The 25,871-nt window shown below is 57.3% G+C and overlaps 2 protein-coding genes across 2 annotated transcripts in view; both read right to left on the reverse strand.

The window, feature by feature from the left end:
• The window catches only part of EPN3 (epsin 3), a 9,003-nt gene extending 3,316 nt beyond the window's left edge, over positions 1-5,687 (reverse strand). The window contains 3 exon segments of the mRNA XM_014468203.2: positions 353-471; positions 1,431-2,140; positions 5,293-5,687. Of these exon segments, the coding sequence (XP_014323689.1) occupies positions 353-471; positions 1,431-1,992 (681 nt within the window). The 5' untranslated portion in view covers positions 1,993-2,140; positions 5,293-5,687.
• A 1,632-nt stretch (positions 5,688-7,319) lies between these two features.
• MYCBPAP (MYCBP associated protein) lies at positions 7,320-21,175 on the reverse strand. Its single transcript, XM_023744211.1, has 18 exons — positions 21,172-21,175; positions 20,580-20,710; positions 19,238-19,397; positions 18,982-19,085; positions 18,010-18,193; positions 17,640-17,755; positions 16,941-17,091; positions 15,414-15,529; positions 15,209-15,324; positions 14,718-15,036; positions 13,979-14,168; positions 13,359-13,546; positions 12,178-12,324; positions 11,012-11,425; positions 10,482-10,603; positions 9,723-9,838; positions 8,841-9,283; positions 7,320-7,482 (listed from the first exon to the last, which is right to left on the reverse strand). Exons 1-18 carry the CDS (start codon positions 21,173-21,175, stop codon positions 7,381-7,383), a joined length of 3,123 nt encoding a protein of 1,040 aa, XP_023599979.1. The 3' UTR covers positions 7,320-7,380.
• Between the last annotated feature and the right edge of the window lie 4,696 nt (positions 21,176-25,871).

The following is a 25,871-nucleotide window of genomic DNA, read 5'->3' on the forward strand; positions in this document are numbered from 1 at the left end:
GTCTCCTGGGAATGTGTGTGTCAGCATACGCACTCCCTTCCCCTCTATGAGGCGGCCGCAGGCCGTACCACACTCATCTACTCCAACCCATGACACACTCACTATCCTTTCCAGGCCCAGCCAGAGGGGACTGGAAGCGGGAAGTGGTCCCTGCAGGGACAATCCCAGGGACAGACAGGCCCTGTGCTGTCCTTGGGAGCAGGACCAGGGCTTTGGGGCCCATAGTAGGGTAGCCCGAGAGTCAGGGTGTGGGGATGTAGGCACCTCTCCTTCCCCCTCCAGTTCCCTCCCCATGCCACCCTCAGCCCAGCCCAGCTGGGGGGCCCCCTGGGCTGCCCGGGAGGGGCCTCACCTTCTCAGCCTCCTCGCGGCTCATGGCCAGGGCCAACTGCAGCTGCAGCTCCTCTTCTCCCGACGTCTGGGGCCGGGCCTGCTCCAGGTCTGAGGTGTAGCGGGGAGATGAGGAGGAAGCTGCAATGACCATCATGGCTTCTGTGACCACACAGGTGCCCGTGGGCTCCCACACCCCTTCCCCTCCAGAGGCGAAGGCTCAGAGAGGGAAATGGGGGGAAGAGAACAGCAGGCATCCGAGGGCCCCAGGGGGCCAGGCCGTGTAAGGTCTCCTATCCCACCCCATAAAGATCCCAGTCCCTCCTTTGCAGACCCCCAACAGCTCTAAGGGGTGCCTGGTCAGAGTCCTGCAGCAAGACTTGAACCCAGGTCCCCCGACTCTTCCAGCTGGGCCCCATGCAGCCTGAGGTCAAGTGGGGTGGGAGGGTGAGATGCTCCAACCAAGGTCACGGCTCTCAGAGCCCACAGCGCACTGCCGGGGGCTTTATGAAAGGAGGGCCCTTCTGAGTAAATCTCGGACCAGGGAAGCCCCCACCAGGATGGAGAGGAAGGACGGGAGGTGCTCATTGGCCACCCCCATTCTCAAGGACAGGGCCCTCGAGGTGTGTGTGTGTGTGGGGGGTGTGATGGGGAATGCCACCGATGGAGCACGGTGTGCCGTGTGTCTGGGTGAAGGGCTGAGGACTTCCTGGGCCTGGTCTCATTCATTCTCGCATCAAACAATTGAGGTAGACAAGATGGTCCCTACTTAATGGGTGAGGACGCTGAGGTTCAGAGAGCTGGTTGTCCAGGCCACACAGCCTGGAAGGGGCGGGGGAAGGGATGCTCCTGGACTCCAGAGCCTGTACTTCTCCCCCACACCGTCCCACCAGACAGTGACCCAACAACAACAACAAATGCATACCAGCGTCATTGTTTACCCTAGCTTGCTGAGCACCTACTATGTGCAGGGCATTTTGCCTCACACTTTACCATCCTTATCTCACGGAATCCTCATGGCATCCCTCTGAGGTCCGAGGGCCACGACTGGAACTCAGGCACCTCTACTGTCCCCAGCCGTGCACCCAAGGCCCACTCACAATTGTAGGAGGACGGAGAGCCCCTCGAGCGGCCGTAGTCCTCACCCTGGCGGCGGCTGAAGCCCAGCTGCCCGCTGCCCATGGCCATGCCCTCCAGCGCCATGCGCTCCTTGGTCTTGAGGGCGTGGGTCCGCTCCTGCCGGAGGCGCTCCTCGTCCTTGAGCAGGGCCATCACCTGCTTGACCTTCTCGCGCACGTTGACGCCCTGGTCTTTGCCGTCGCGGTCGACGTACTGGAAGTCCTTCAGCGTCTGGATGGTGAAGAGGTTCTCCCGGCACTGGTGGGCCACCCGCTCCGAGCCCGTCTTGAGCAGGTAGTCCAGCAGCGTCAGCGCCTTGTACACGTGCCTCCAGTTCTTGCCGCTGTCGTTGAGCCGCCGCCACAGCATGCCCATGACCTCGGCGAAGGCCACCGTGTTGAAGGTCAGGTCCGCAATCTCGGACATGAGCGAGCTGGGCGGGCCCCAGGGGTCATTGCTGGTGGCCTCGCGCACCTTGATCTCCGCCTCCGAGTAGTTGTGCACGATGTTCTTCACCTGGCGCCGCAGCGCGGAGGTCGTCATGGCTGGGGACTTGGAGATGGGCGCCCCCCGCCCCAGCCGGAGGTGGAGGGCCGAGGGCCACCGTCGCCGCCGCCGCGAGGTCACGGTTTCCAAGGAGGGGCCGCCGCGCTCTCAGCAGGGCGGCTGTGTCCTTGGGTTCCACATGGGTCTGAGGAAGAGAGGGGGGTTGCAACTCAGGGGCAGTGGCCCACCCCGCTGGCCACTCAGTCACCCCCCGAAGGCCTGTGCAGGGTGTCCCTGCTGCCAGGAATAGCCTTCAGCAGGCATTTGTTATGTTTCTTAATTTAGTTATGATTTAGCAGGCACTTCTAGCCTTGCATGCTCATTTATCTTCACCGTCACACTACAAGATGCTGCTATTATTATTTTCTCCGTTCACAGAGGGGAGAAATGAGGCTTCGAGCGGATTAATTGACTTGTCCAAGATCACAGAGCTCGTAAGTGGGGAGTTAGGATAAACCCCGGCAGACACACCCCAGTCCTTACCCTTATTGGGGGACATGACAATGACCCCCCCAGGTATGCCTACTGGCCTAGCTTCTGCTTGGTTCCCTCTCCCCTTTCTGCCAGGATCTAGCTTAAGACCTATCCCTTCCAACTTCTCAGTTCTCACTTTTCTCTCCTCATATTGTTAATTTTGTAGCTTGATTCACGTAATACTATTTCCTGGGGCCTTCTGAGCCAGACACAGGGCTCACGTCCTGGTGCACCTAAGCCCCATGGAGAGGCTACAGACAATCACAGCCCGGCGTGGGAGTGCAGAGGGGCACAGGAAAATCAGGGGAGACTCCCCAGAGGAGGTGACGGTTGAGGTGAGACCAGAGATCTGAAGCCAAGGGAGAGGAGGAGTGAGCCAGCAAGGTGTGGGAAGGATGGCTCAGAGGGAATACTGTGAGCTGGGCCTCGGGAGGGAGGAAGGAGTATTGGGAGAGGCTGCCTCTCAAAGAGATTTAGCTGCCACCACCCACGCTGTACACACAAGAGCACTGAGGCCAGAGCGGGGACACGGCCTGCCCACAGCCACACAGCACGTAGGAGGCAGAGCTGCACTCACACCGAGGTCTCCAGAAGACTATTCCAATGTTGACTGTCAGTGTCACCACTTCTGTAATTAATTCATAGGATTGCTCTACTGTCTCAGCCCCACCTTCTCAGCCAGAAAGTAAGCTCCCTCAGGTCAACGCCAGTCTGGGCTCCCCAAAGCCCCAAGGCCCAGAGCCCAGGGCAGAACTCTGATACCCCAGCCGCAGGGGGTCAGGGCCAGCCCTATGCCCTCCCGACAGTCATGGGACCAGGCCATCTGCTGAGAAAGAACCCAGGCCCAAGTCAGACAAATGTTCTCCCACGGCCCTACCAGAAACCCAGACCAGGGTCCTGCCATCACCATTACTCTGGTACGGGTACACACGGGCATGGGCACACACACTCACACACACACACACACACACACACACACACACACACACACACACGCTGCCTGGACCTGCAGAGCCTCCACTTCACCAATGAACCCCCACCAATACCAGCACCCACGGCACCCACAGAGGCTGCACCTCTCAGCTCTGCCTTGGGGCTCAGTGGGAGTCAGAAGGAGTTTGTTTTACCCCCTTCACCCCTAAATTCAGTTCACCCTCCACCCAGTCCTGCCAACACTGAGCTCATTTCAAAGGGGCCAGGGGCCTGGGAGAGCTTCACCCAAATGCGGGGTTCCCACGGGGCACCCGGAGGGATGTAGAGTGCTTCATGCAAGCACTGCCTACCTTCTGTCTGCCCGCTTTCTGTCCGGCCGGCCTTCTGAGGGGATGCCACTGGCCAACACTTGTTTAACTCCTGCCCTCCCCCTCACAAGTGACTCAGACCTGTCTTTACCTCTCTAACCGGTGGGCTGGCAGGTGGCAGAGTCAAGATGAGAAATAATTGTGCCCCAAAGCCCGCCCAGAGATAATATTTGTGCCTAAAGCCCGCTTAGATGCTTGCCCTCTCGGAGGTGGCTGCAGAAACCAGCAGTATCTTCAGGCTTTCGTGCTCTAAGTAGGAGCGCTGCCTGGCCCTCCAGCCGCCAGGGGTAGTGGGAGGGGCCCTCGGTGTGGGCCCTGCAGCCCTGCCTGGACTTTTCTCCGGGGAGGTGGGCACGGAGGAGCCTTCTCTGCACACCTCTGCCCAAGCCCGGGGGGAAGGGAGGGGTCCGAAACACCTGAAGTCCGAAGGGAACCAGGTAGGGAGGAAGAAGGGGGCAGGGTGAGGCCCGGGGAGCGTGGAGGGGAGGGTGGAGGAGAGGAAGGAACGCGGGAGGGAGCGGCTGGGAGCGCTGCCAGCGGTGTTACAAGCAAAGGGTTTTATCGAACACAATATGCCCAGAAATAAAAGGGAGTGAAACAGAAACCCAGCAGCCGATAAGGCGGCAGTGGCGGCGGCAGTGGCGGCCGGGCAGCCCGGTATGGAATTACTGCAGTGACCTTGAGCCAGACCCTGTCAGGTGGAGGGAAGGACACTGAGAAGGCAGGGCCTGAGAGGCCAATTCAGAGATGGGGGAGAGGGCAGGAGGGGCAGGAGGGCAGAGGAGGAGGGAGGGATCCACTGGGGAGGGTCAGGGGGCACCCAGGGCCAGCAGGGGGTGGGACCAGCTTGGGGAAGGGGGCAGGTGTCAGCTCTCACCTATATTAGGGTCCCAAGGGGAATGTTATAGCGGGGAGGGGGCTGCTCTTCCCAGGGCCCAGAGGACTGGGGGGCCTGTCAGGACTGAGGAGCAGGTGGCATCCCCAGAGTGAGGGTTCCGGGAGCTGGAAGGAACCCAGATGTCTAGAGTTTTTCCAGTGTCTGTGGGTGCCCCACCAGTGCACACCCCCTCCCATCCTCTGTCTGCCAAGGCAGACTCTGGCCCCTGCCCCCATCGGGTCCAGCAGGCACAGTGGGGAGGGGGGGAGTGGCAGTGCCCTAATGCTTGCTGCTGGAGGGACAGGGTGGTGCCCTCTGGCTCTAAGCTTAGGTACTGGGGGCACTGGAGTTGGGTAGGGGATGCCCTGAGCCTAAAGGTGCATCGGGGCTGAGGAGAAGGGGTTGGTAGAGAGGAGCAGGAATCTATGGGGAATGCCACCAAAGATGCTAGTCCCAGGATGGGGAGCAAGCCCCCAGTCCTTCTTCCTGGGGGCAGCAGGGAGGGAGGGGCTGCAGGCAGGAGAGCCACTGGGGGCCCACCCCACCACCCTGCCCTCCTCGCCCCTTTCCCCACAACCTGGGAGGGAGACTAAGCCCCAAACCTTCCATTCGGGCACCGCCGCTGCCAGGGAGGGGCCAGCTTACCTCTGGTGCAGGCTCCCTCGGTCCCTGCCCCGGGACCACAAGCAGCCTCTGCAATGACCCTCCAACCTGCACGGCAGGGGGACGGCACAGCTTCAGGAGCGTCCCCAGAGCCATCCACCAGCCACCCTTGTCCCGGAGACCCACCCTCTCCCAGGAGGCGCGGACCCCTCGGAGGGGTGCGGCAGGGTCCCCAGAATGGGCTGCAGCTCTGCCTCTTGTCCGCTGGTCTCCTGGATGCCCGGCCGGCAGGCAGCACTCGGAAGGAAAGTTGCTCAGCTGGCCGGGCAGGTCTGCCTCAGCAGTAACAGGACACAGGCGGCAGCGCAGGCGTGTTAACCCCTTCCTGCTGGCCAGGCGGCGGCACCTTCCGAGGTGGGTGGGAGGCTTGCCTGCTGCCAGTGCCCCAGGGGGGAGGTGCTGCTTGAGAGCCTGTGCTGGTGGCCCACTCCCACCCTGCAGCGAGTTAACCCTTCCCCTGCCTCCTCAACGGGAGACGACCAGGGGGCTCCAGCCCCCCACCCCCACTCCCCAGAAGGACCTTCCCCCGGGGCTGGCGTTTTTTGTAGTTAATGCCCGCTGTGGGCTCCCAGCTGGCCCTCTCGGCCATCCTGGCAGGGGCATCAGGACTCCAGGCACAGCCCCTTCTCTGCCTCGACAACAGGAAGTGCTCTGCTCTCTCTAAACCTCCTCCTCTGCCTCAACGGAAGGAGGCTCGAGGCCCACGAGGTCCTTCCTTAGCAGAAGCACCGAATGCAAAACCACGCGGGTGGGAGACTGTGGCCACCCCCTCAGCCTCCCAGTCCCACCTCTGCTCCATCGGCACTTCAGGCAACAAGCCCACCATTAGCAACGCTGTTTGTCAGACCCGGGGAGCCTGGGGGCCAGAGAACAAGGATGGTACTGAGTCTGAGCTAACAGCACCTTTCTTCCCAAGAGCCATCTCTTGCCCACTTCACATTTCTCCCAGAGAGGGGCGGAGGGTAAAGTCCAGAGGCCGGTTTTAAGGCAGAAAAGTGGCGCAAGGAGGCCAGAGGCTCTAACAGTGGTTCTCAACCTTCCTAATGCCACGACCCTTTAATACAGTTCCTCATGTTGTGGTGACCCCCAACCATAAAATTATTTTCGTTGCTACGTCATCACTGTAATTTTGCTACTGTTATGAATCGTCATGTAAATATCTGATCTGCAGGATGTATTTTCAGGGGTCGCGTACACAGGTTGAGAACCGCTGAGTCTAGCAGGTGCCAGCTTTCCTTCCTGTAGGACAGCGGTTCTCAACCTGTGGGTCGCTACCCCTTTGGGGGTCGAACGACCCTTTCACAGGGGTCGCCTAAGACCATCGGAAAACACATATATAATTACATACTGTTTTTGTGATTAATCACTGTGCTTTAATGATGTTCAATTTGTAACAATGAAATTGGGGGTCACCACAACATGAGGAACTGTATTAAAGAGTCGCGGCATTAGGAAGGTTGGGAACCACTGCTGTAGGATCACACGCTGAAATCCGGAACAGTGTCCTCTGGCTGAGGACAAACGGATCCAGCCTCTAGGGGTGAAGAGGACGGCGAGCATGCCCTCAGACCTGGGACAGGGCCCTCGGCCCCAGCTGCAGTGGGCGGGTCTCAGGGAGCCAGGTCTCCGGGCGTCTAGTTTCCGAGTCTCACACATTGTCACACTTGGTGATGACACTTGGGGAAGACCTGGCTCCGGGAAGCGCTACCCCAAACGTGTGGGGCGAGGAGGGCCAGGAGCAGGAACTAGGAGGGGTGATGCTATCTGTCCTACCATCCGCTCCGTTCCTTCTCCTGCTACCCACTTGCTCTGAGGTTCATCATCCCACACATCACCTCCCCAGGTGCGTTTCTCTCTCTGCCTGTTGGGTGACTCCGGGAACCGAGACAGGGTGGGGTGGGGTAGGCCTGACGGCAGGTGGGACCACCTGGGAGGACCTGGGCCATGAGCTGATTTCATCAAGGAGGCGGCATTCACGACATGAAGCCCGAGGGAAGTGGTAGGAACTTAAAGGTTCTTTATTGATTTGTTTGTTAACCAGTTGCCCGGAAGGCTGCTTGGGCACCTGAGTCAAGTGCAAGGACGCAAAGGCTGCTCATCGTCCCTTTGGGGGTTGAGCTCATCAGCCAGAACCATTAGGTCCGTCACCATGGTGTCCAGCAGCCCATAGACCTGGAAGAACAGGACAAACGTCACAGGCAACGGCTTGCTCTGTGGAAAACGCCTCCACGAGGGAGCACCCACTGTGTGATGAGGGTGGGCATGCTCACTCCACACTGAGAACAGCTCAAGAGGGGACAAGACCAGTGTGGTGAGAATTTCTGTAGAACTTTGGTTTTTGCAGAGAGTTGCGTTTTTCAAACCAGTCTGGGCCCTGGGACGTATGGGGACACTGGGGGCCCAGGATGGTTAAAGGGGCAATTCTTGGGGTCCGGGGAGCAGTGCCCATTTACTCCTTTGGGGTGGCCCAATCCTACTCTGGCCTCACAGGCACCAACTTTCCTTCCTGTAAGATCACAGATCCACATCCTGAAATGTTTCCAAAACTGTTCCCTAAGTGGGGCTGGGACCACACAGGCCTCAGCAAGTCGACTCTTAATTTCAGAAGGCTGAGAAAGGCCACCGCACGGGTCCTCAGAGACCTACGGTAACTTGCCTCCATCAGCCTTCAGACATCTCAGGGATGTCACCAGCAGCAAATGGAGCTTCTGATCAAATGAGATCCAGGGTGTCCCCACAGTGCAGACATAATCCCAGCCACCCAGCTGTCCACGCCAGAGGCAGACAAAGCCTTGCCGTGAGACGGACAGACTGAATGTGGCTTTGTGGACCGCCCCCCTCCCCGCGCCCAAAACAAACAGCAACTGCAAACCCAACACAACACACGATGAGTTCCTCAGGGCCTCCTGCTGAAGAGGGAGTTGCCATGAAGTCTCTCTGGGGTTTCAAAACCCTGATGCTTGCTAGAAATCCACTCGGCGCGGTGTTCCCCCCAAGGAACAGGCCGGCCAAGATGCCCTCTGACACACGGAGTCTATTTCCCCAAAGTCAGACCATGTCCCTCTTCTATTCAAATCCCTGCATGGTTTCTCGTTTCACTCAGAAAAACCCCGAGTCCTCACATAGCCTACAAAGCCCCACATGACCTGCCCCCTCTTGGTGGCCCCTCTGCCTCCTGTCCTCCTGGCTCCTCCCTCCCCTGGCATTCCTTGCTTCCTCTCCCTAGGGCACTGCTCCTCAGGGGTCCACAGGGCCTCCCCCACCTTCCTTCAAGTCTGTTTGATGTCACCTTTTCGATGAGCCCCCCCGCCCCCCCACGCTGCTCCCCCTGGGCCTTTTGTCGCCCCCCCTGGCTCTGGTCTGTTCTCTCTTCCTCAGTGCTCATCGCCATTCACGAAGTCTGTCTCGCACAACAGGCTGCCCCTCTCAAGGGCAGCGCCGCTTCCACTGTGGATGCAGTAGGCACTTATCATTTGCAGAAGGACCGGGTGTGAGGGAGAGGAGGGCGGAGCCCTGGGCCGTGCCCTCACCTCCATGTACATCCTCTGGGAGTATTTCTCCATGACCAGGGGATCGATGGGCTCCTGAGACGTGACGATGATGTCAGGGGCAGGGTCCTCCACGTAGAGCCTGTCCCGACTGGAAGATTTCGTAAGTTTCTTGTCGTCCTTTGCCTTTTGCTTCTTGCTGTTCAGACGGTCCTGCTTGGAGAGAGGAGACACGCGTCGCCTTCGTGAGCCCCGGAGGGAGGTCCCGGGCCTGCTCCAGAACAGCTCACCGCGAGAGCCCGTGTCGCCCCCCGGGCCAGACCGTGTCCCGGAACCTGCCTCTTTCCCTGGCATCTTGGCTGCTTTCTTATCTTCTTTGTCTTTGACTCCCAACTGCTTCCTTTCCTGGGCCGCCCCTTTCCGGTCCTCCTTCCCAGCTCTCCCGGAAGCCACCTTTGTCTCTATGGCGGAAGGTGTTTTCCGAGCTGAGGGAGGTGAATGGAAGACAGTGTGGACTGTGGCCTGGCTGCGCCCATACGCGGGAGTCAGGAGAAGCCCAGTGCTCTCGGCAGCCTGGAGAGAATTCCCACAGACGAGGAGCCGAGCCCCGGGTTCAGGGGTGGATGGATGGCCCTGTGGAACGGGACTGTGGGGCAGGGGCAAGGGGCCTGCGTCTCGTCCCGGCTCCGCCACTCCCGCGTGGACGGCTCGGGCAAACCCTTTAATCCTCCTGAGATGCCATCTGTACAACGAGGGACGGGAACCCCGGTACTAAGGTCACTTCTGGGTTCCAAACCTTGGCAACAGATGAAAGGGGAGCAGGGGCCTACTCCAAGGATCAACAGAGGTCCCCCCAGAGGGGGTGCAGGGCGGAGGCAGCGGGACGGGGAAGAGCGCGCGCAGGCAGGCGGCGCAGAGTCTGACCGAGCTCTTCCGGCACGTCCAGATAGACGGTCTCCTTCTCAGGCAGGCCCAGCAGAGCCCTCAGCCACAGGGAGTGGCTCACCAGGCCGTCAATCAAGTCCCGCCACAGCTGAAAACTAGAGGACAAGACACACTGGAGAGAAGCCATCGCCCTTCATTTGCCCTGGAACCTGCAGAGGTTTCGATCCTTCCCTTCCAAGACACTGGTGCCAGGAGCCGCCAGGGACATGCCATGCCCCTGTCCAGCCAGCATCCTCACCAGCACCTGGGCAAGCGTTTGAAACCATGGCTGGACCTTGATCGAGATTCCCAGCTCCAGGCTCCCAGGGATGTGTTCTGAGGGCCTTGCGAAAACTTAGCCCCACCCCCACCCCCCACCCCAAGCCTTTCCACACAAGTTCCAAACCGGCGACAGGAAGGCCGATAACCGAGAAGTGAGGCTTTCTGTGGAATACGCCCCTCTTCTCACCGCCCTCTGGCCTCTCCTCCATTCATTCCTCTGCTCGTTGAGAAGGAACAAAGGATGAGAAAAAAATGAAGGTCCAGGTGCTTGTTCCGCTGTAACGGCTCCGCAGGGAGCAGCAGGTGGCTGCAGGGGCGGCTGCGGCAGGTGCCGAGCACGGACTGTGGGAGCATCTTTCGGCGGCCTGAGCTCAGGGGAGCTCCGCACCCTTGCATGCTGGGACTGCCTGCATAGCACCCTGGCCCGATGCCACGGAGGGGAGGAGATGAGGCTGGCTCGCCTGGTGGGGCACCTACCACATCTGGTACAGGAAGTCAGACTGCAGTGGCCTCTGTCCCTGGCACAGCTCCAGGGCTGCTCTGTTGAGCCTGATGAGGGCATCTTCTCTCTGGTTCTCCTCGGGGAGCATCATCACTTCCTGGCAGGGTCACGGGTACCATGAGCAACCCTTGTGCCCGGGACACCAAGGGTCCCCGTGTCCTCTAGTGACAGGGGTGGTGCTGTGAGGACAGGGGTGCGGGAGGCGATGTAGCCATGGGGAACCTGACTGGGGTTGCCTTCCGTGGGAGCCTGGGGCCTCCTTCAGATATCTGTTCCCACGAATCCCTTTTGCAAGGTGTGCCAGGATCAGAGAGGGAGCCCCTCCGGCACCACAGGGGCCTAGCCCCCCGAGACAGAAAGAGATGACCCCCGAGACGGCTCTCTCCGGGCCCTCGGAGGTTTTCTTTCTTGGCCCGTGGGGGCGAGAGGCGCTGCTGGGGCCCTCCCTCACCCCGCTGTGCCAGAGCTGTTTTCCCCACCCACGCCGTCAGCGTCAGGGACCCACCTCCCTGAAGTCCTCCAGGCAGAGGTTCCACTCGGGCGGTGGGAGGCCCGCCTGCTCCCAGCTCTTGGTGCTGTCCCAGTCCCGGCTGCCCTCCACCAGGATCTTCTCCATGATGCTCTTCCATGGAGAAGTCTTGGCCCCTACTCGGACCCTCTGGGGCCTGGAACCATCTTGGGATTCCTTGACGTATGCATTCTCCTGCTGGGGCTCCAAGGCGGAGCCCTTAGGGTAGGTCAAAGAGTCCACCTGCACCGGGGACTTGCTCAGATAGCCTGGCTGGGTCCTGGCCGCCCAGGCCCGGGCTCCTGCCTGCTCGTCGTCCTTTGGCCTGCCTTCCTCGGCCTTGTAGGGCAGGACCATGTACTGGTGCCACAGTATATGCAGGTTTTGCACTACTTGGTGCTGGTAGTGCAGCTGCAGCAGAGGCGAGGGAAGGCACGTGACGGGGAGGCTGGGCTGGGGGGGCTGGGGGCACCAGAGCCCGTGGACCTGGGCCGGTTTCCCCATTCCCTGAAGAGCACGGATGGAGGAGGCAGGGAAGGGACCAGCAGGAGTGGCTCTAGCCAGAGGATAACTCCTCTTCCCCCGCAACCTGAGCATCTCCAGCTTCAAGCGTTTTTTTGCATGTGAGCTTCCAAGTAACGTTGGGTTTGAACAAAGGAGTTGGTGAAACTGTTCTCACCAAGCATCCACTTAGGAGCTACGTGATCTTGGGCAAATTACTTAACCTCCCTCGGCCACCGTTCCCCCAGGTAACATCGGATAGAAATAGTGCCCATCTCCATGGGAACATGGAACGGACTGACGAGTCTCAGAGAGGAGAGGGTTGCGGGGGGGCGGTGAAGAGATTAAACATCTTATGTGCACATATGCATTACCTATGGGCACACACAATAGGGTGGTGAAGGCCTGGGGCGGGGCAGGAACTGGGTGGACAGAGGCAGTGGTGAGGGGGGAAGGGGGACATCTGTAATACTCTCAACAATAAAGATTTTTTTTTTTTTAAGAAAAAAGTAGTGGTGCCCATCTCACAGGGCTGCTGGGAAGTGAAGTGAGTTTCTCATGGAAGACGCTCAGCACAGGTCCTGGTGCATGGGGTGGGGGTGGGGTTGCTATTCCTCCCACCCAGGGCACTCACAGGGGCGGGGGCCAGTGCGGGGCTGTACCTGGGGGTTCCTGTGGTAGAACAAGTCCTCCTCCGTGAGGTAGGCGTCCACGGGCGACGGCACGCGCTCGGGGGTCAGGATGCCGCCCAGCAGCTCCTGCAGCATGCTCTGCGCGATGGTGACCGCCTCGTGGGAGGCCAGCTCCTTCTGGGGGAGGAAAGGTGGCACGAGACGACAGCTCAGGCCTTCGAAACCCATGCTGCACCCCGAGGGGAGCCAGGTCCCTCGGGGCTCTGTGCCTTCCTAGGGGTTGGGTTCCTGCCATTGTCTGACGCACGCACACACACACACACACACACACACACACGCACGTGCACACAACTATTCCCAGACTCAAAACTCCCTGGGTCTCCCCAAACATCCTTGCTCCCTAAAAGAGGCTGAAAGGATCCCGAGGAGGAACCAGGCCCAGAGAAGTTGCTCCCTGGAGGGGCCAGGAGGTCCGGCGGCATTTCCCATGGATTAGGAAGGCCAGGGCCGGGGCCAGGGGCAGCACGGTTCGGGCCTTGCTGGGCATGTGACTTGGCCACACAGCCAGTATCACAGAAACAGGGTCATCTCGAGAGAGGCCAGTCCTAGACTAGCAAACAAAGCAGACATTGCATGTGTCAAGATTATCTCTGATCGCCGCAGGCTGAGCCTCGGCCGAAGCAGCCGGGTTGTGTTTGGGGACCACAGTGAACAGAAAAGCACAGCTTTCCACGGAACCCCACAAAGAGCAACGCTGGGTGGCCAGGCGATGGACGCGGTGGGGGCCCAGCAGATGCCCTGTTCCCACCTCACACTCACTCCTGGGTGCCGGCCCCCCCCGCCTCCTGGGTAAATTGCTGTCTGTGGTTTTGAAGTCTTGCCAGTTAAAGGCAACTCCACTGGAGGGTACCAAACAGCAGGGAACAAAAACAGTACCCGGCTGAGGGTCGTTCCTTGGGTCTGTGCTCAAGTACTTCCACGCAGTCTGCCCCTGAAGGCCCAGTCTCATCTCTTCCTGGCGGTGGGAGCAAGGCATGGTGGGGCTCAAAGCCGCCCCACTCTTGCCTGCCCACCCATCTTTTACCTCACCTGGGAGGTGGTTTGTTGAGCAAGACTGGCCGAGAGAAACAAGACGCCTGCAGGCAGTGCTAGGAAGGACACCAGAGGGACCTCGCTGATGTCCACGCGGGGCCGAGCCCCGGCTCCCTTACCTCCAGTAACGTCCTCTCATCCCTATAAATGTCCTGGGCCAGGGAGACTGCGTGGAGATTGACCTGCAGGATGGCACCCCCTAACAGGGTGGGGTGAGTTACAAACTCCCAAAATTCCCAGAAGATCCCAGCATTCACAGACTTGAAGAAGAAGGTGAAGGTCTTCGTTTCTCCAGGCAGAATCACACCTGAGGGGGCAGAGACAGAGGTGTGCACCGAGAAGGGGCTCTCTGAGCCCCACGCCCGCGTGTCTGCAGGTGGCTAGGCCCTAAGCCTCTGGTGATACGTGTAACTGAGCCCCAGGCAGGGTGACCCACCGTCCGGCTTTGCCCGGGGAGGAGGGCTTTCCTGGGTTGGGGGACTTTCAATGCTGAAACGGGAAAGCCCCCGAAACAGGCCCAGCTGGTCCTCCCAGCCTCGGGTCTGTGCAATGTACCTGAACCCCTAGAATGCTCCCCCTCCCCCGGGGCTCACCTCCCTGCCCCCAACAGACATGAACAGCTGGGAGATAACACGCATCACGGAGGAAATTGAAGGGAGGAGGCAGGGAAGAGGGGCTTGAACTCGCCAGACGTCCGCTTCTGGACATCAAGGTGGGTGGGGCCGTGCCTCCTAGGTACCTTCCCGGTTATTAAAGTAAAACTGCTGTGTCCTGTTTCTCTTCAGGTCTTGGAAAGCGTCCGGCTGAACCTGCCGCCGCCAGTCATACCAAATGGCCACGGTGCCGTTATTGACCACGGTCAGTTCCGAAGACGTTTTCTCCCTTTCCACGGTTTCAAAGGTCAGGCGGACAGCGATGCCGATCTGCTTCTGCAGGAGGAGGAGGCATGAGACATGTCTCTGAGGGAGGCCCTGGCCTGGGAGGTTCAACTCATCCCAGTTTGCCAGGGACTGTTCTGGGTCTGGCACTGAATGTCCCCTTGTCCCGGGCCTCCGGGGCCTGGCTGCTCTCAGACAGAGGGGTGTCCTACCCCGATAGCGGCTGTCCCTGAGGTGCCATCAACGGTAAGAAGAGAGAACAAAACAGACGTTCTACCTGACGGACATTTTTGCTCCTTAGCATCCACAGAATACTGCAGAACCTTCTTAGAGCCACGCCCGAGGGGGGAAGTTTGCTTACACACATTCTTGGGGACGAGGCACAAACGGGGTGGCTTGTGACTCTCTCCTTTCGGCCTTGTGATTTTATTCTGGGTCGAGTGAGCACGGCTGTTCCCATTTTCAGACATGCTGAGTGCAAGGCCAGGTACAAATGCACGTAGGAGGCGGCAGGCTCCTTGTGACGGCCAGTCACCTTGAGACCGCCCCCGAGGGAGGCCCATCCGGACGGCAGGTGGGTGAGGGCGAAGGCAGGCTCACCTTGTCCTGAGGGTTACTGCCCCGGATCCAGCAGGCCGGCTTCCCGCAGAACAGCAGAGAAGGGCCGAGAATAGGCATGGGGGCCGCCTCCGGGTAATGGGTCCGTAAATCGCTGTAAGGAAAGCCAATGGTGCGTTTTCCCCGAGGCTGCCATCGTCTTGTCACATGGAGCCCCCAGCGGTGGCTGCCAGCTCTGCCCTCCCCCGGGGCGTCATCAGCTCCCCCGGAGCTCAGCCTTGTCCGGCTCCCTTCCTGCCAGCGGGAGGTTCTTGGACACACAGTGCTGCTTGTCACCGAGTCACTACAGCCGGAGCGCCCCCTTACCAGCGAAGGCATGTCTGGGAAACCCCATTAGGAGCTGGTTGCTAGGAGGGAGCAGATGGCCACGGGGAAGCGAGCACAGGTGCTGGAATGGGCTAGAGGGGGGAGCGGCAGCGTCGGGGGGAAGCCCCGCTCCCCAACCTCTCTCCCCAGGGCCCAGGCCGACTCACGAGTTCCTTATGTCTCCAGAGGAACTTCTCTCGCTCTTTTCAAACACTAAAAAGTCTTTCACTGTAACCGTTGAGAAAGGCTGCCCTCTGCCCACCACCTCCAGGCCATCAATATCCTCAGAGAGACCAAGACAGGAAAGATGAGCTGACTGAAGACAGGTGCCCCCCTCAGGGGCCTCGGACAGGGCCCGGAGACAGGACCAACCTGCTGGCTGAAGCCCAGGTTCGCCATGATGTGCTGCAGCTCCTTGCGTCGGTAGATCAGGAACAGACTCCGATCCCAGGTGTAGCGGTACCGCGCATCCTTCCGGGCCAGCAATCCTGCCGCAGGGTCCGAGGACCCTCAGTGCAGGCCGCTGCCGTATCCCCTTCCCCTCAGTCTCAAGAGCTTTGAACACACCCATCCCAGCACCATTTCTGGGAAATGGGGGTGAGGCGGGTTTGGGGGGGTGGGGAGATACGGCTTCCCTGTGCAGCTGGGCTCCAGTCCTCCTGCCCCATTCCTACGCCTTGGCCACCCTACACAGGACTCCTGCAGAATGAGCTCCCAAACCACCACATCTCCGGATGATAATGCATAAAAACAACAGCACTACTTTTACTGAGTGTTTAGCAGTGGGCCAGAACCTCTTCATAAACACCATGCTTCATTTTACCCTCTCACAACCTCGCCAGTGTTTCACAGATGTGGACACGGGGGCCAGAGAGGCCAAAGAGCTTGCTCTGAACGCAGGGGCCCTGGCAGCCCTTCATGCAGCGCTACCCAATAGAAATAGCACGCAAGCCACAAATGAGAGGCACGTAATTTAAAATTGCCTAGATCAGTGGTCGGCAAACTTCGGCTCGCGAGCCACAGGCGGCTCTTTGGCCCCTTGAGTGTGGCTCTTCCACAAAATACCAACTTCTGCTCATGGGCCACGAGGTTTCAATCACACTGTACGTGCGCGCCCACACGTGGTATTTTGTGGAAGAGTCACACTCAAGGAGCCAAAGAGCCGCATGTGGCTCGCGAGCCGCAGTTTGCCGACCACTGGCCTAGATGGTTGGAAAAGGTAAACAGAAACAGGGGGAATTCATTTCCGTTTAACCCAATGCATCAAAAATATTATCATTTCAACATGTAATCCGTATTAAAATTATTAATAAGACTAGCCTGGTGCATGAATTCGTGCACGGGTGGGGTTCCTCGGCCTGGCCAGCGATCAGGGCCAATCGGGGCCGCGGGAGGTTGTCCGGCTTGGGGGAGGGGCTGCAGGAGGTTGGCCAGCTGACCCGATCAGGGCCATCGGGCCGGCCGGCCAGGGGAGGGGGAGGGGCCGTGGAAGGTTGGCTGTGGGAGAGCACTGACCACCAGGGGGCAGCTCCTGTGTTGAGTGTCTGCCCCCTGGTGGTCAGTGTGCATCATAGCGACCTGTTGACCAGTTGTTCGGTCATTCGGTTGCTTAGGCTTTTATATATAGAGATATTTCTCGTATGAATCAGTGCATAGTTTACACTTACATCTCATTCCATGTGCTCAGCGGCCACAGTGGTTCAGGGCTGCCAGGCTGCCGCACAGCCCTAGAGCCTCCATCTCACTCCCTTCCGCCCCCTCTTCCATCTATCACTGTCTAACTGAAGTGGGGACTGGACCTCCGAGGGTTAGGGGACTTGATCCCCGGTCGGTCCCATACCAGGGCCACACTGTCTGCCTCCCCACCCCTCCCCCCTCCCCAGGTGCCCTGCTCCTCACCCATCTCCTCCTGGATGGAGTACGGCTTCCTGATGCGAGTGATGGGCTCCAGGAGGCCACGCTGACTTTTTGTCTTCGTTATGACCAGACCCCTCATTTCATCCCCCAAGTATTCCAGTCGACTCCAGAACCCACTGGACTCCTCAGAGCACTGGCAAGGATGGGCAGACAAGTCAGGTCACCTGAACACCTTGGCGGGGGGCTGGTGGGGGCCCGGGAGACAGGGGCACCACGGACGACAGACGCTCGCTCTGGGGGTTCGCTGCAGCCAGGAGAGCGGGAGAAGCAAGCGCTTTCTTGTTCTCAGGACGCCCTTCGATAGCCTTTTCCTGGCCCCAGACAGCGTGGGTGGCACAGACACTGCACTCGCACGTCAGACACAACAGGGGACCCTGGATCGTCCAGAAGCTGGGGCCTCGGCCTTTGAGAGGGAACACTAAGACAGTTCTAATAACTCAGGACCTGTGCTGTCTTGCTCCTCACATTCACCACCACGGACCACCACAGGCTGGATTAGGTAACTGACCAGTCCCTGAACGCCCAATAATAGGACCAATAATGTCATTTTACTAAAGGCCTTGAGGGCTTAACACGGCTTTGCAGTGGATCGATTTGTTACGTTCCCCCGCTGTGCACGCCCAGGCAGCCATCCGTGTCCAGACCTCCTCCTCACGGGGCACGCGGGAGCGCCGTCCTTACCTTCCCATCGTGCTGCGTGGGCAAGATTCGGTCGATGACCGCCCGATCCTCCTGGATCTGTCTGTAGGTCTCCCCGATGTGCATCAGCAGCTCGCCGACAGGTTTCTTCAGGAGTCCTAGAGAGAAGAGCCGAGAATGCAGCCCCTCCACCGAATCGCAGCAAACAGGGGCCCGGCACTCAGCACCGGCCAGCCCCATCCCTGGACTGATCCCAGGACCCGCCAAGGGAGAGACACTGGGGAGTGAGTGAACGGCAGGCACCACGCGCTCAGCCCGAGTCCGTCACTGGACGGGCGCAGGGGGAGAACACGCCCGGCAACAGGGCCTGGGTGCCGGGTGGGCCCGGCGGGCGCCCATCCTCTCTGCTCACTGCTGAGGGCCTCCTGCTGCCTCTTCCACAGGGCCAGGTTGCGCTGCCAGTTTTTCATGAAGTTGTGCTGAGGCGGTGGGGCCCAGGGAGGTGGCTTCTCCTCTTTGGGGGCTTCCTGCTTCGGCTCTTCTGCAGCTGAGTCGAGGGTCATCAGACAGGGTGGGGTGTGGATCAGCTCAGCCAGCTGAAAAGCACAAGTGCGTGTGGAGGGTGGTGAGAGGCACTGCGCTGGGGCTGAGCCGAGACCTCTCTAGGCCTAAGTCCCTGCTGTCCGCCCCACTCTGCTGAGGATCCCGCCTCTTCAGGAGCCGAAGGTTGTGAGGGACAGAAAACAGGTCCCAGAACCAGGGGGGCTTTGGAAACGGCTGCCAGTCTCCTCCCCCCAGAATGGGGACCTCGCGCTGAGGCTGTGTCCCAAAGCTTTCCGTGTGTCTGTCTTCCGACCGATGCTCACGGACACCCGCCCCTGCAGGGTGACTGAGTCCTTTTTAGATGACCCCAGGCTAGCCCCTGACCAATGAGATTCTTAGTTGGGAACCAGGGAAGCGAAGGAACCGAGACAGCGAGCAGCACCGCACGCTGGGAAAGTCAGACACACGCAGGCCTTTTGTGTGGCCCTGGAGCTGTGGAAGGACGAGCGCAGGCCAGTGTTTGGAGCAGGGAAAACGGAGCCGGTGCACAGGGGAGCAGAAGGCGGTTAGGGAGCACAGGCCCGGAACCCTGATGCCTTTCTGGGTTCAGTCTAACCAAGCCAGGCGCCCCATTGCCTCTGAGTTCCCCGCGGCACCTGTGTCCTCAGAGTGACTTCCTGACTTGGGCTGGAGCTCGGGGGGAGGATCACTTATCACTTCAGACTCCGGGGCCCAGACACTAGACTGTCTTTTTAACCCCAGGCCTGCCTGGCTCTGCCAGGTGTGAGACTGGAATGGATTCGGCGACTTGTCCCGTCCAGGCAGCTCTGTACAAACGAACCTCCATGTTCCCTTGAGCAACTGCAATTCTCCTGAAGTCGTGGAGACTCCCCAGGATGTGGTGGGGCAGGATCTGGTCGCCGCTATAGAAACTCTCACGGGGGCCTGGGGAGCGGGGAGAGGAGGGGAAAGACAAGCTGCAGCGAGCGGATGTAAATGATTCCCGGGGGCCACTTTCTGACGGAGACCCCCCGCTTTCTTTCACGGCTGACCCACGAACTCAGAGACCGGCGGCGCCGGGGCCGGGGCGGACCTACCAGAGTAGTCCAGGGGCCTCGTGGTGGCATCCGGAGTGGCAGGGTGGGCTACAAAGTGGCGGACCTTCCTCCCAGGACCCTCGGGCTTGACTTTACGGATGAGAAATTTCTGGGTAATGTCAGATTTATCTGCTGTTTCAATAAAGCGAGGAATGTGTTGCTGTAAAGAAACAAAACAGAGGAGAATTCCACGTGAGATCGGGAGGAGGAAACACACCCCCGTCGCCTCTGTCCGAAGCCTTTGTGGAATTCCTGAAGGCGGACAAATCTGTTTCTCCCGCTCTGTCCATATGCTCTGTCGAGGAAAACGCCTCTGCAACAGACAAGAGACTTAATAATGTCTTCGAGGGGGGAAATAACATTTTATGCCCTGGCTGGGTGGCTCAGTTGGTTGAGCATTGTCCCGTACACCTAAAGGTTGTGGGTTCGATTCCAGGTCAGGGCACATACCTAGGTTGCAGGTTTGATCCCCATTAGGGCATGTAGGAGAAGCAACCAATTGATGTTTCTCTCTCTCTCTCTCCCCCTTCTTCTCTCTCTAAAATAAATACATACATACATACATACATACATAAACAAACATATCCTCTGGTTAGGATTTAAAAAAAAACACAAAAACATTTTATGCCTCCAGACCAGTGGTTCTCAACCTTCCTAATGCTGCGACCCTTTAATACAGTTCCTCAAGTTGTGGTGACCCCCAATCATAAAATTATTTTCGTTGCTACCTCATAACTCTAATTTTGCTACTGTTATGAATCGTCATGTAAATATCTGATATGCAGAATGTATTTTCAATGTTACAAATTGAACATAATTAAAGCATAGTGATTAATCACAAAACAATATGTAATTATATATGTGTTTTCCGATGGTCTTAGGCGACCCCTGTGAAAGGGTCATTCGACCCCCAAAGGGGTCGCGACCCACAGGTTGAGAACCGCTGCTTCAGACAGTTCAGGTGAGAAGTGCCCGATTCTTTCAGGTAAAGCCTGGGGTTAGGGAGTAGCAGGTTTACCCGCATTTGTGACTTTGCTCCTTAAACTCATTTTCCCGTCTGTGAAATGGGGATGATGGCTCTTGGCTCCATGGGGAGCAAGACACCTCATTCTCTCGTTCCTCTGCGGTTCTATATGACTCTCAGGAATGCTCAGATAAACACAGTACATTCCTTTAGCTGCAGAAGTGGAAAGAGCGTAGGTCCAGTGGATTTTTCCATGGAATCAGACCCGCCCTATGAGGAGGGAGGCGGTGGAGAGGGTGCACATGGTTGATGTTCTAGAACACACAGGCTAGGAGAGAAAAGCTCTTGCAGGAAGGGCTCCCTGGATTGCATCCTTACCTTCTTCAAGTTTTCCGTCTTAATGGCCAAGGCCAGAATGTCATCTCCTTGTAGGACATTGCTAACAGGCTCGGGTTCTTCCTGAATGGGGGGTGTGGACTGTTCAGGGATCTTTGCCCGCTGCTTCTTTTCTGAAGAGAAACAGAAGGTTACAAATGCTTCTAGATAGATATCCTCTAATAAAAGGCTAATGTGCAAATCGACCGAATGGCGGAATGACCGGTCGCTATGATGCGCACTGACCACCGGGGGCCGATGCTCAATGCAGGAGCTGCCCCCTGGTGGTCAGTGCGCTCCCACAGGGGGAGCGCCACTCAGCCAGAAGCCCTGAGCTGGGCTCACAGGGAGTGGGCCTAAGCCATTAGTCGGACATCCCCCAAGGGCTCCCGGACTGTGAGAGGGCACAGGCCGGGCTGGAGGGACACCCCACCCCCCACCCAAGTGCACGAATTTCATGCACCGGGCCTCTAGTACTACTATATTAGGCCCCAAAGCGGGGAGGCAGAGCTGGCCACAGGCAGCAGAGGCTGCCAGGGAGACTGGGCTGCACTTGCCTGGGGCAGCGGGAGTTCTTTCTCGAAGGCTCCCCTACCCATGGCCCTTGGCCTGCCTCACTGACTGAGGCTTCTTAGCTGGAATTGACATCAAAAGATGTCCTCACCGCCCCCCCCCCCCCCACCAGGCTGTGCTACTTATAAGCTGGACAACCTTGGGTACATCACTTAACCTCTCTTGGCCTCCAGTCTTCCTTTCTGTAAAAAGAGGAAGCTGGACTCTAAATCAGTGGTTCCCAAATATTAGTCCAATGTCTTCCTCCGAATCTTCAGGTAAATTTTACAACTGCAGCTTCCTGGCTCCTGCATGGAGCCAGGGCCTAGGGAGCTGGTTTTATAAAATTCTGTAGGTGGCTCAGCACCTGGGCTGGATGCTGTCTCAGCCTCCTCCACTGCTAGCACTGATCCATTCTCATGGGTGAAGGCATTAGCTTTCTTTTTTTAATCCTCACCCAAGGATATTCTTCTATTGATTTTTAGAGAGAGAGCGGAAGAGAGAGGGAAAGACAGAGAGAAATATTGATGTAAGAGAAACACATCGATTAGTTGCCTCCTACAGGAGCCCCGACCAGGACCTGGGCCGGGGAGGAGCCTGCAACCGAGGTATGTGCCCTTGACTGGAATCAAATCCAGGACCCTTCAGTCCACAGGCCGACGCTCTATCCACTGGGCCAATCCGGCGAGGGCGGCATCAGCCTTCTTTAAGGCATTGGTTAAAACACCGATGCTCTGGGGGGAACAGAACATCCATGGCTGACCATTTAATACATACTGTTTAAGTACTTTCTATGTACCAGGCTCTGGGAATATAAGGCTTCAAAGAGTACACACCCATGAAGACAAGGCTGTCAGGCTGAAACTATGGGAGCAGCCAGGGGGTCCCCACCCAATTCTGGGGGTAGTCAAGGAGGGCTTCCTAATGAGGTGACGTTTAAATGGAGAACTGGAGGATGACGAGAACATAGACCAGGGGAAGGGCCTGGGGACCAGGCAGTCTACAGGAACTAGCAGAAAGAGGCCTAGAGGCAAGAGAGAATGGAGCACCCCTGGAACGCAAAGCATGTTTTTAAAATCGCTGGAGGGTAGCGAGGGGGGAGGGAGGAAGGCATTCCTGGAGAGGGACGTAGGAGCCATATCACGAAGAGCTCAGTGAGCCGTGTAAAGGACCTCGCCCCGGGGGGTCATGACGTAGCAAGGAATGGATTAGGGCAGCGGTTCTCAACCTTCCTAATGCCTCGACCCTTTAATACAGTTCCTCATGTGGTGACCCCCAACCATAAAATTATTTTCGTTGCTACTTCATCACTGTAATGTTGCTACTGTTATGGATCGTCATGTAAATATCTGATATGCAGGATGTATTTTCATTGTTACAAATTGAACATAACTAAAGCATAGTGATTCATCACAAAAACAATATGTAATTATATATGTGTTTTCCGATGGTCTTAGGCGACCCCTGTGAAAGGGTCGTTCGACCCCCAAAGGGGTCTCGACCCACAGGTTTTTGAGAGCCGCTGGATTAGGGGGTGCAAAACCGAGGACGAGATTACTTAGGGGTCTACTGCAATCACGAAGCGGTTGATGATGACAGAGGCTCATGGAGCTGGAGAGATCTGAGCCTCTTTCTCTCAGGGGCCAGGCCGGAGCCCGGCCTGGAGAACTCATGTCAGAAGCCAGTCATTCTCCAAAGAGGACGCGCTCCCTGCCTTCCTCCCACAGAGGTGGGCTAACCTGTCACCTGCATCTCGTTCCTCTGGCTGGATCCTCCTGTCTGCCGCCCTCTGGTCTAGAATGGTTTGCGGTAAGGCCTTCAGAAAATAATCAAAAGAAAACCCGAGTCCCGACCTCAGGGACTTGAAAACAGAACTGGGTTTTGTCCGCTGCTTCTCCCAGCACTCGCCTTTTTTTAAAAGGCAATCTCGCTAAAACATCAAAGCCGCTGTTTTGGTTACCAAAGTCAGAGTCTCTTTTTTTAGGAAATGCCCGCATAATTGGTGACAAAGCAGCACACATACAAGAAAACCCAAGCCAGAATCATCCCAAACATAACTCTCAGCTCTGCCCACGGGCCAGAGTCCATCTCCTCGGCCACGGGGTCGGCGGAAACTCGGCAGCGTCGTCAGCTAAACTGCGTGGCTCTGGTCCCACCCGCTGCCACGTGTGGAGGTGCCGCCTTGGGTTTTGATTTACAAAACCTACACAGTCACCAAAGTTTGTGGCAGCCCAAGAGAGAACTGGTACCAACGGAGGGTCTGCTTTTATAAATGTCATGGTGTTATTTCTCTTTTCCAGGACATCTGCTTCCTCTGTCCATCACCTTGGCTGGTTCTATGCCTTCCCAGGGGATTAAACATCTCGTTACTGGGGGGTGTCTAATGATTGTGTTTGAATGTATAAAACGTCACCACTGTTGAAGATTTCTGAAATATGGGGGTGGGGGCAGCCAGGGAGAGGTCAATGGGGGGGAAAAGGAGACTTGTGTAATACTTTAAACAATAAAGAATTAAAAAAAAACAGATTTCTGAAATAGTGGAACTCTGGTCAGAGGCTTATCTGAGAAGGTTCTCTTAATATACGGTCAGGAAATGGTATGTTCTAGTTATACAAAATATTCCAAATCATACGTACATTTTAAACTTTCACTCACCCTGGAAAATATTTATCAAGTACCTTCTAGGAGGTGCTATACAGTATGGAGAAGATGGTTTAAAAAAAAGGTTAAAATATGGTCCCTTCTGCTGAGAAACTGAAAAAGACACCAGACACTCGCACACACGAATCATAGCATAAGGGCCTAAAATTAGTGGCACAGATGACAATGGGTTTGGTTCCATGTCAAAGCAGGAACAGATGGATGTGGCTCATGCAGTTTAGGGCTCTAGCCAGAGGTTCGGGGGAGCAGCTGCAGGGGTCAGAGGGAGCTTCCCAGGCTAAGTTCGGCCTTGAAGGACGGGAAGGCTTTGCAGGTGGAGCAGCAGACGGAGGTGTTCCAGGTGGGGTCACAGTTGGAGCCAAGGTGGAGGCGGGGCGGAGTATGGCATTTGTGAGGCGTGGTGACACAGAGGCTTGTGGAGGAGGTGGGAGTGAGACCGGGGACACCAGGCCATGGCGGCTTTTGTAAAGCAAAGCAGAAGCAGCTGCTCATCCTCTGTCGGCAGCAGGGAGGTTTGGTCCAGGAGAATGAAATAAAAGCAGCATTTCGGAGTGATTCATCCGGTGAGGGTAAGCCAGGGGAACTCGCCGGGCAGAGGCAAGTTGGGGAGACCAGGGAGGAAGGACAATCCCACTGCGGTCACTTTAGGGCCTGCAGGAAGATGCTGAAGGGTCCAAGTGCGTCTCACGACTGACTGTGTAGACTAGAGGTCTAGCTATTTCTTCTTCTCTGGTCTGGAAACCCAAGCTGAGTGGGGCTCCTGCTGAGTCACACAGCTGATCCTGACGTCAGCCCCCTTGAGTGGGGCAGTCAGGTGATACCTCTGCTGGGGCTAGACCAGGCCGCCGGAAGCAGGTGCTTAGGTGGAGTAGGGAAGGAGTGGGCAGGGAGAGAGGCTAGAGGCAGAGGGAGGAGAAACCGGGTCTCAATCTTTCTGCTTCTTGTTTTATCTAAATGTTATTATTTTTGTGTGTTGATGACAGTCTTCAGGGAATTCTGACCTCAGGGTTGTGCTGGGGAACCCGGGGAGGGGCTGTCCCTACCGGAGCAGAGCTTTACTTGATGGGAGAGCGGGACCTGGGAGAGTCCCCTGTGCCTTAGCAACAAGACCTGAAAGTCGAAAGGGCTGGGACCTCTAAACAGGTTTACAGTCACAATATTTGCTGCTTTTTGCTTATAATTCAGAGACCTTGGAGTAACCTAGCACAAGATTACAAGATTACACTCGGTTAGCTGTATTCTAATGGGGGGAGGGGGCCGTGGTTAGAGGCTTCTCCTGAGATATTTAGAGGAACTGAACACTTTGGCTTTTTCCCCTCCCTCCTCATCCTGGTGCATGTTATTAACCCAAGGGCTATTTCATAAACTCAATTTCCCCTCGTTAAAAATATGCAGTGAAAAATCTTTCCTTTATTTATTCAAATCTGATAAGATCTCCAGAGACTAGGTAAGTGGTAGCTAGGAAAGCCCTTGACTGCCCTTGGGAAAGGAGACCAGCTATTCTTCTCTCTTCCTCTCTTAACTGTTAAAAAAGTGCATCACGCCTTAGCCAGTTTGGCTCAGTGGATAGAGTGTTGGCCCTCGGACTGAAGGGTCTTGGGTTCGATTCCAGTCAAGGGCAAGTGCCTTGGTTGCAGGCTCTGGTCGGGGCTCCTGCCAGGGCCGCCTGCAGGAGGCAACCAATTGATGTGTCTCTCTCACATCAATGTTTCTCTCTCTGTCTCTCCCCACTCTCTTTGAAAATCAACGGAAAAATATCCTCGGTGAGGATTAACGCAACAACAAAAGATCGATCGTATCATGAAACAGCATCGCAATGTAGCCTAAATCGGGCTTTCATACTATAAAGAAGCATTAAAGAAAGTCCCACTGAAAATCAGCTAAGCTCCTGTTAGTTTGACTCCAAGCCGACGGACCCCCCCTCCTCACAGTGGGCTTTCATGGTCTGACCCACCTGCGCAGGCCCCTCTGGCTCCCTTCCCTCTCCTCCACGCTGGCCACCTCTGCCCTGGCCACCAAGGCCATACACGTTCACAGTTCCACGCCTCAGCTCACGCTGCTCCCTAGACCTGGAGAAGTAAA

Source organism: Myotis lucifugus, unplaced genomic scaffold, assembly GCF_000147115.1.
Source record: "Myotis lucifugus unplaced genomic scaffold, Myoluc2.0 scaffold_435, whole genome shotgun sequence".
Taxonomy (NCBI): Eukaryota; Metazoa; Chordata; class Mammalia; order Chiroptera; family Vespertilionidae; genus Myotis; species Myotis lucifugus.

Excerpts from the sequence above, each read along its gene's own strand:
- MYCBPAP (XM_023744211.1), bottom strand. Across the intron at positions 14,169-14,717 it reads GCAGTAACCCTCAGGACAAG|AAGCAGATCGGCATCGCTGT; the intron begins GTGAGCCTGCCT and ends CTCCTCCTGCAG. Across the intron at positions 9,839-10,481 it reads GACTTCCTGTACCAGATGTG|TTTTCAGCTGTGGCGGGACT; the intron begins GTAGGTGCCCCA and ends CTTGTCCTCTAG.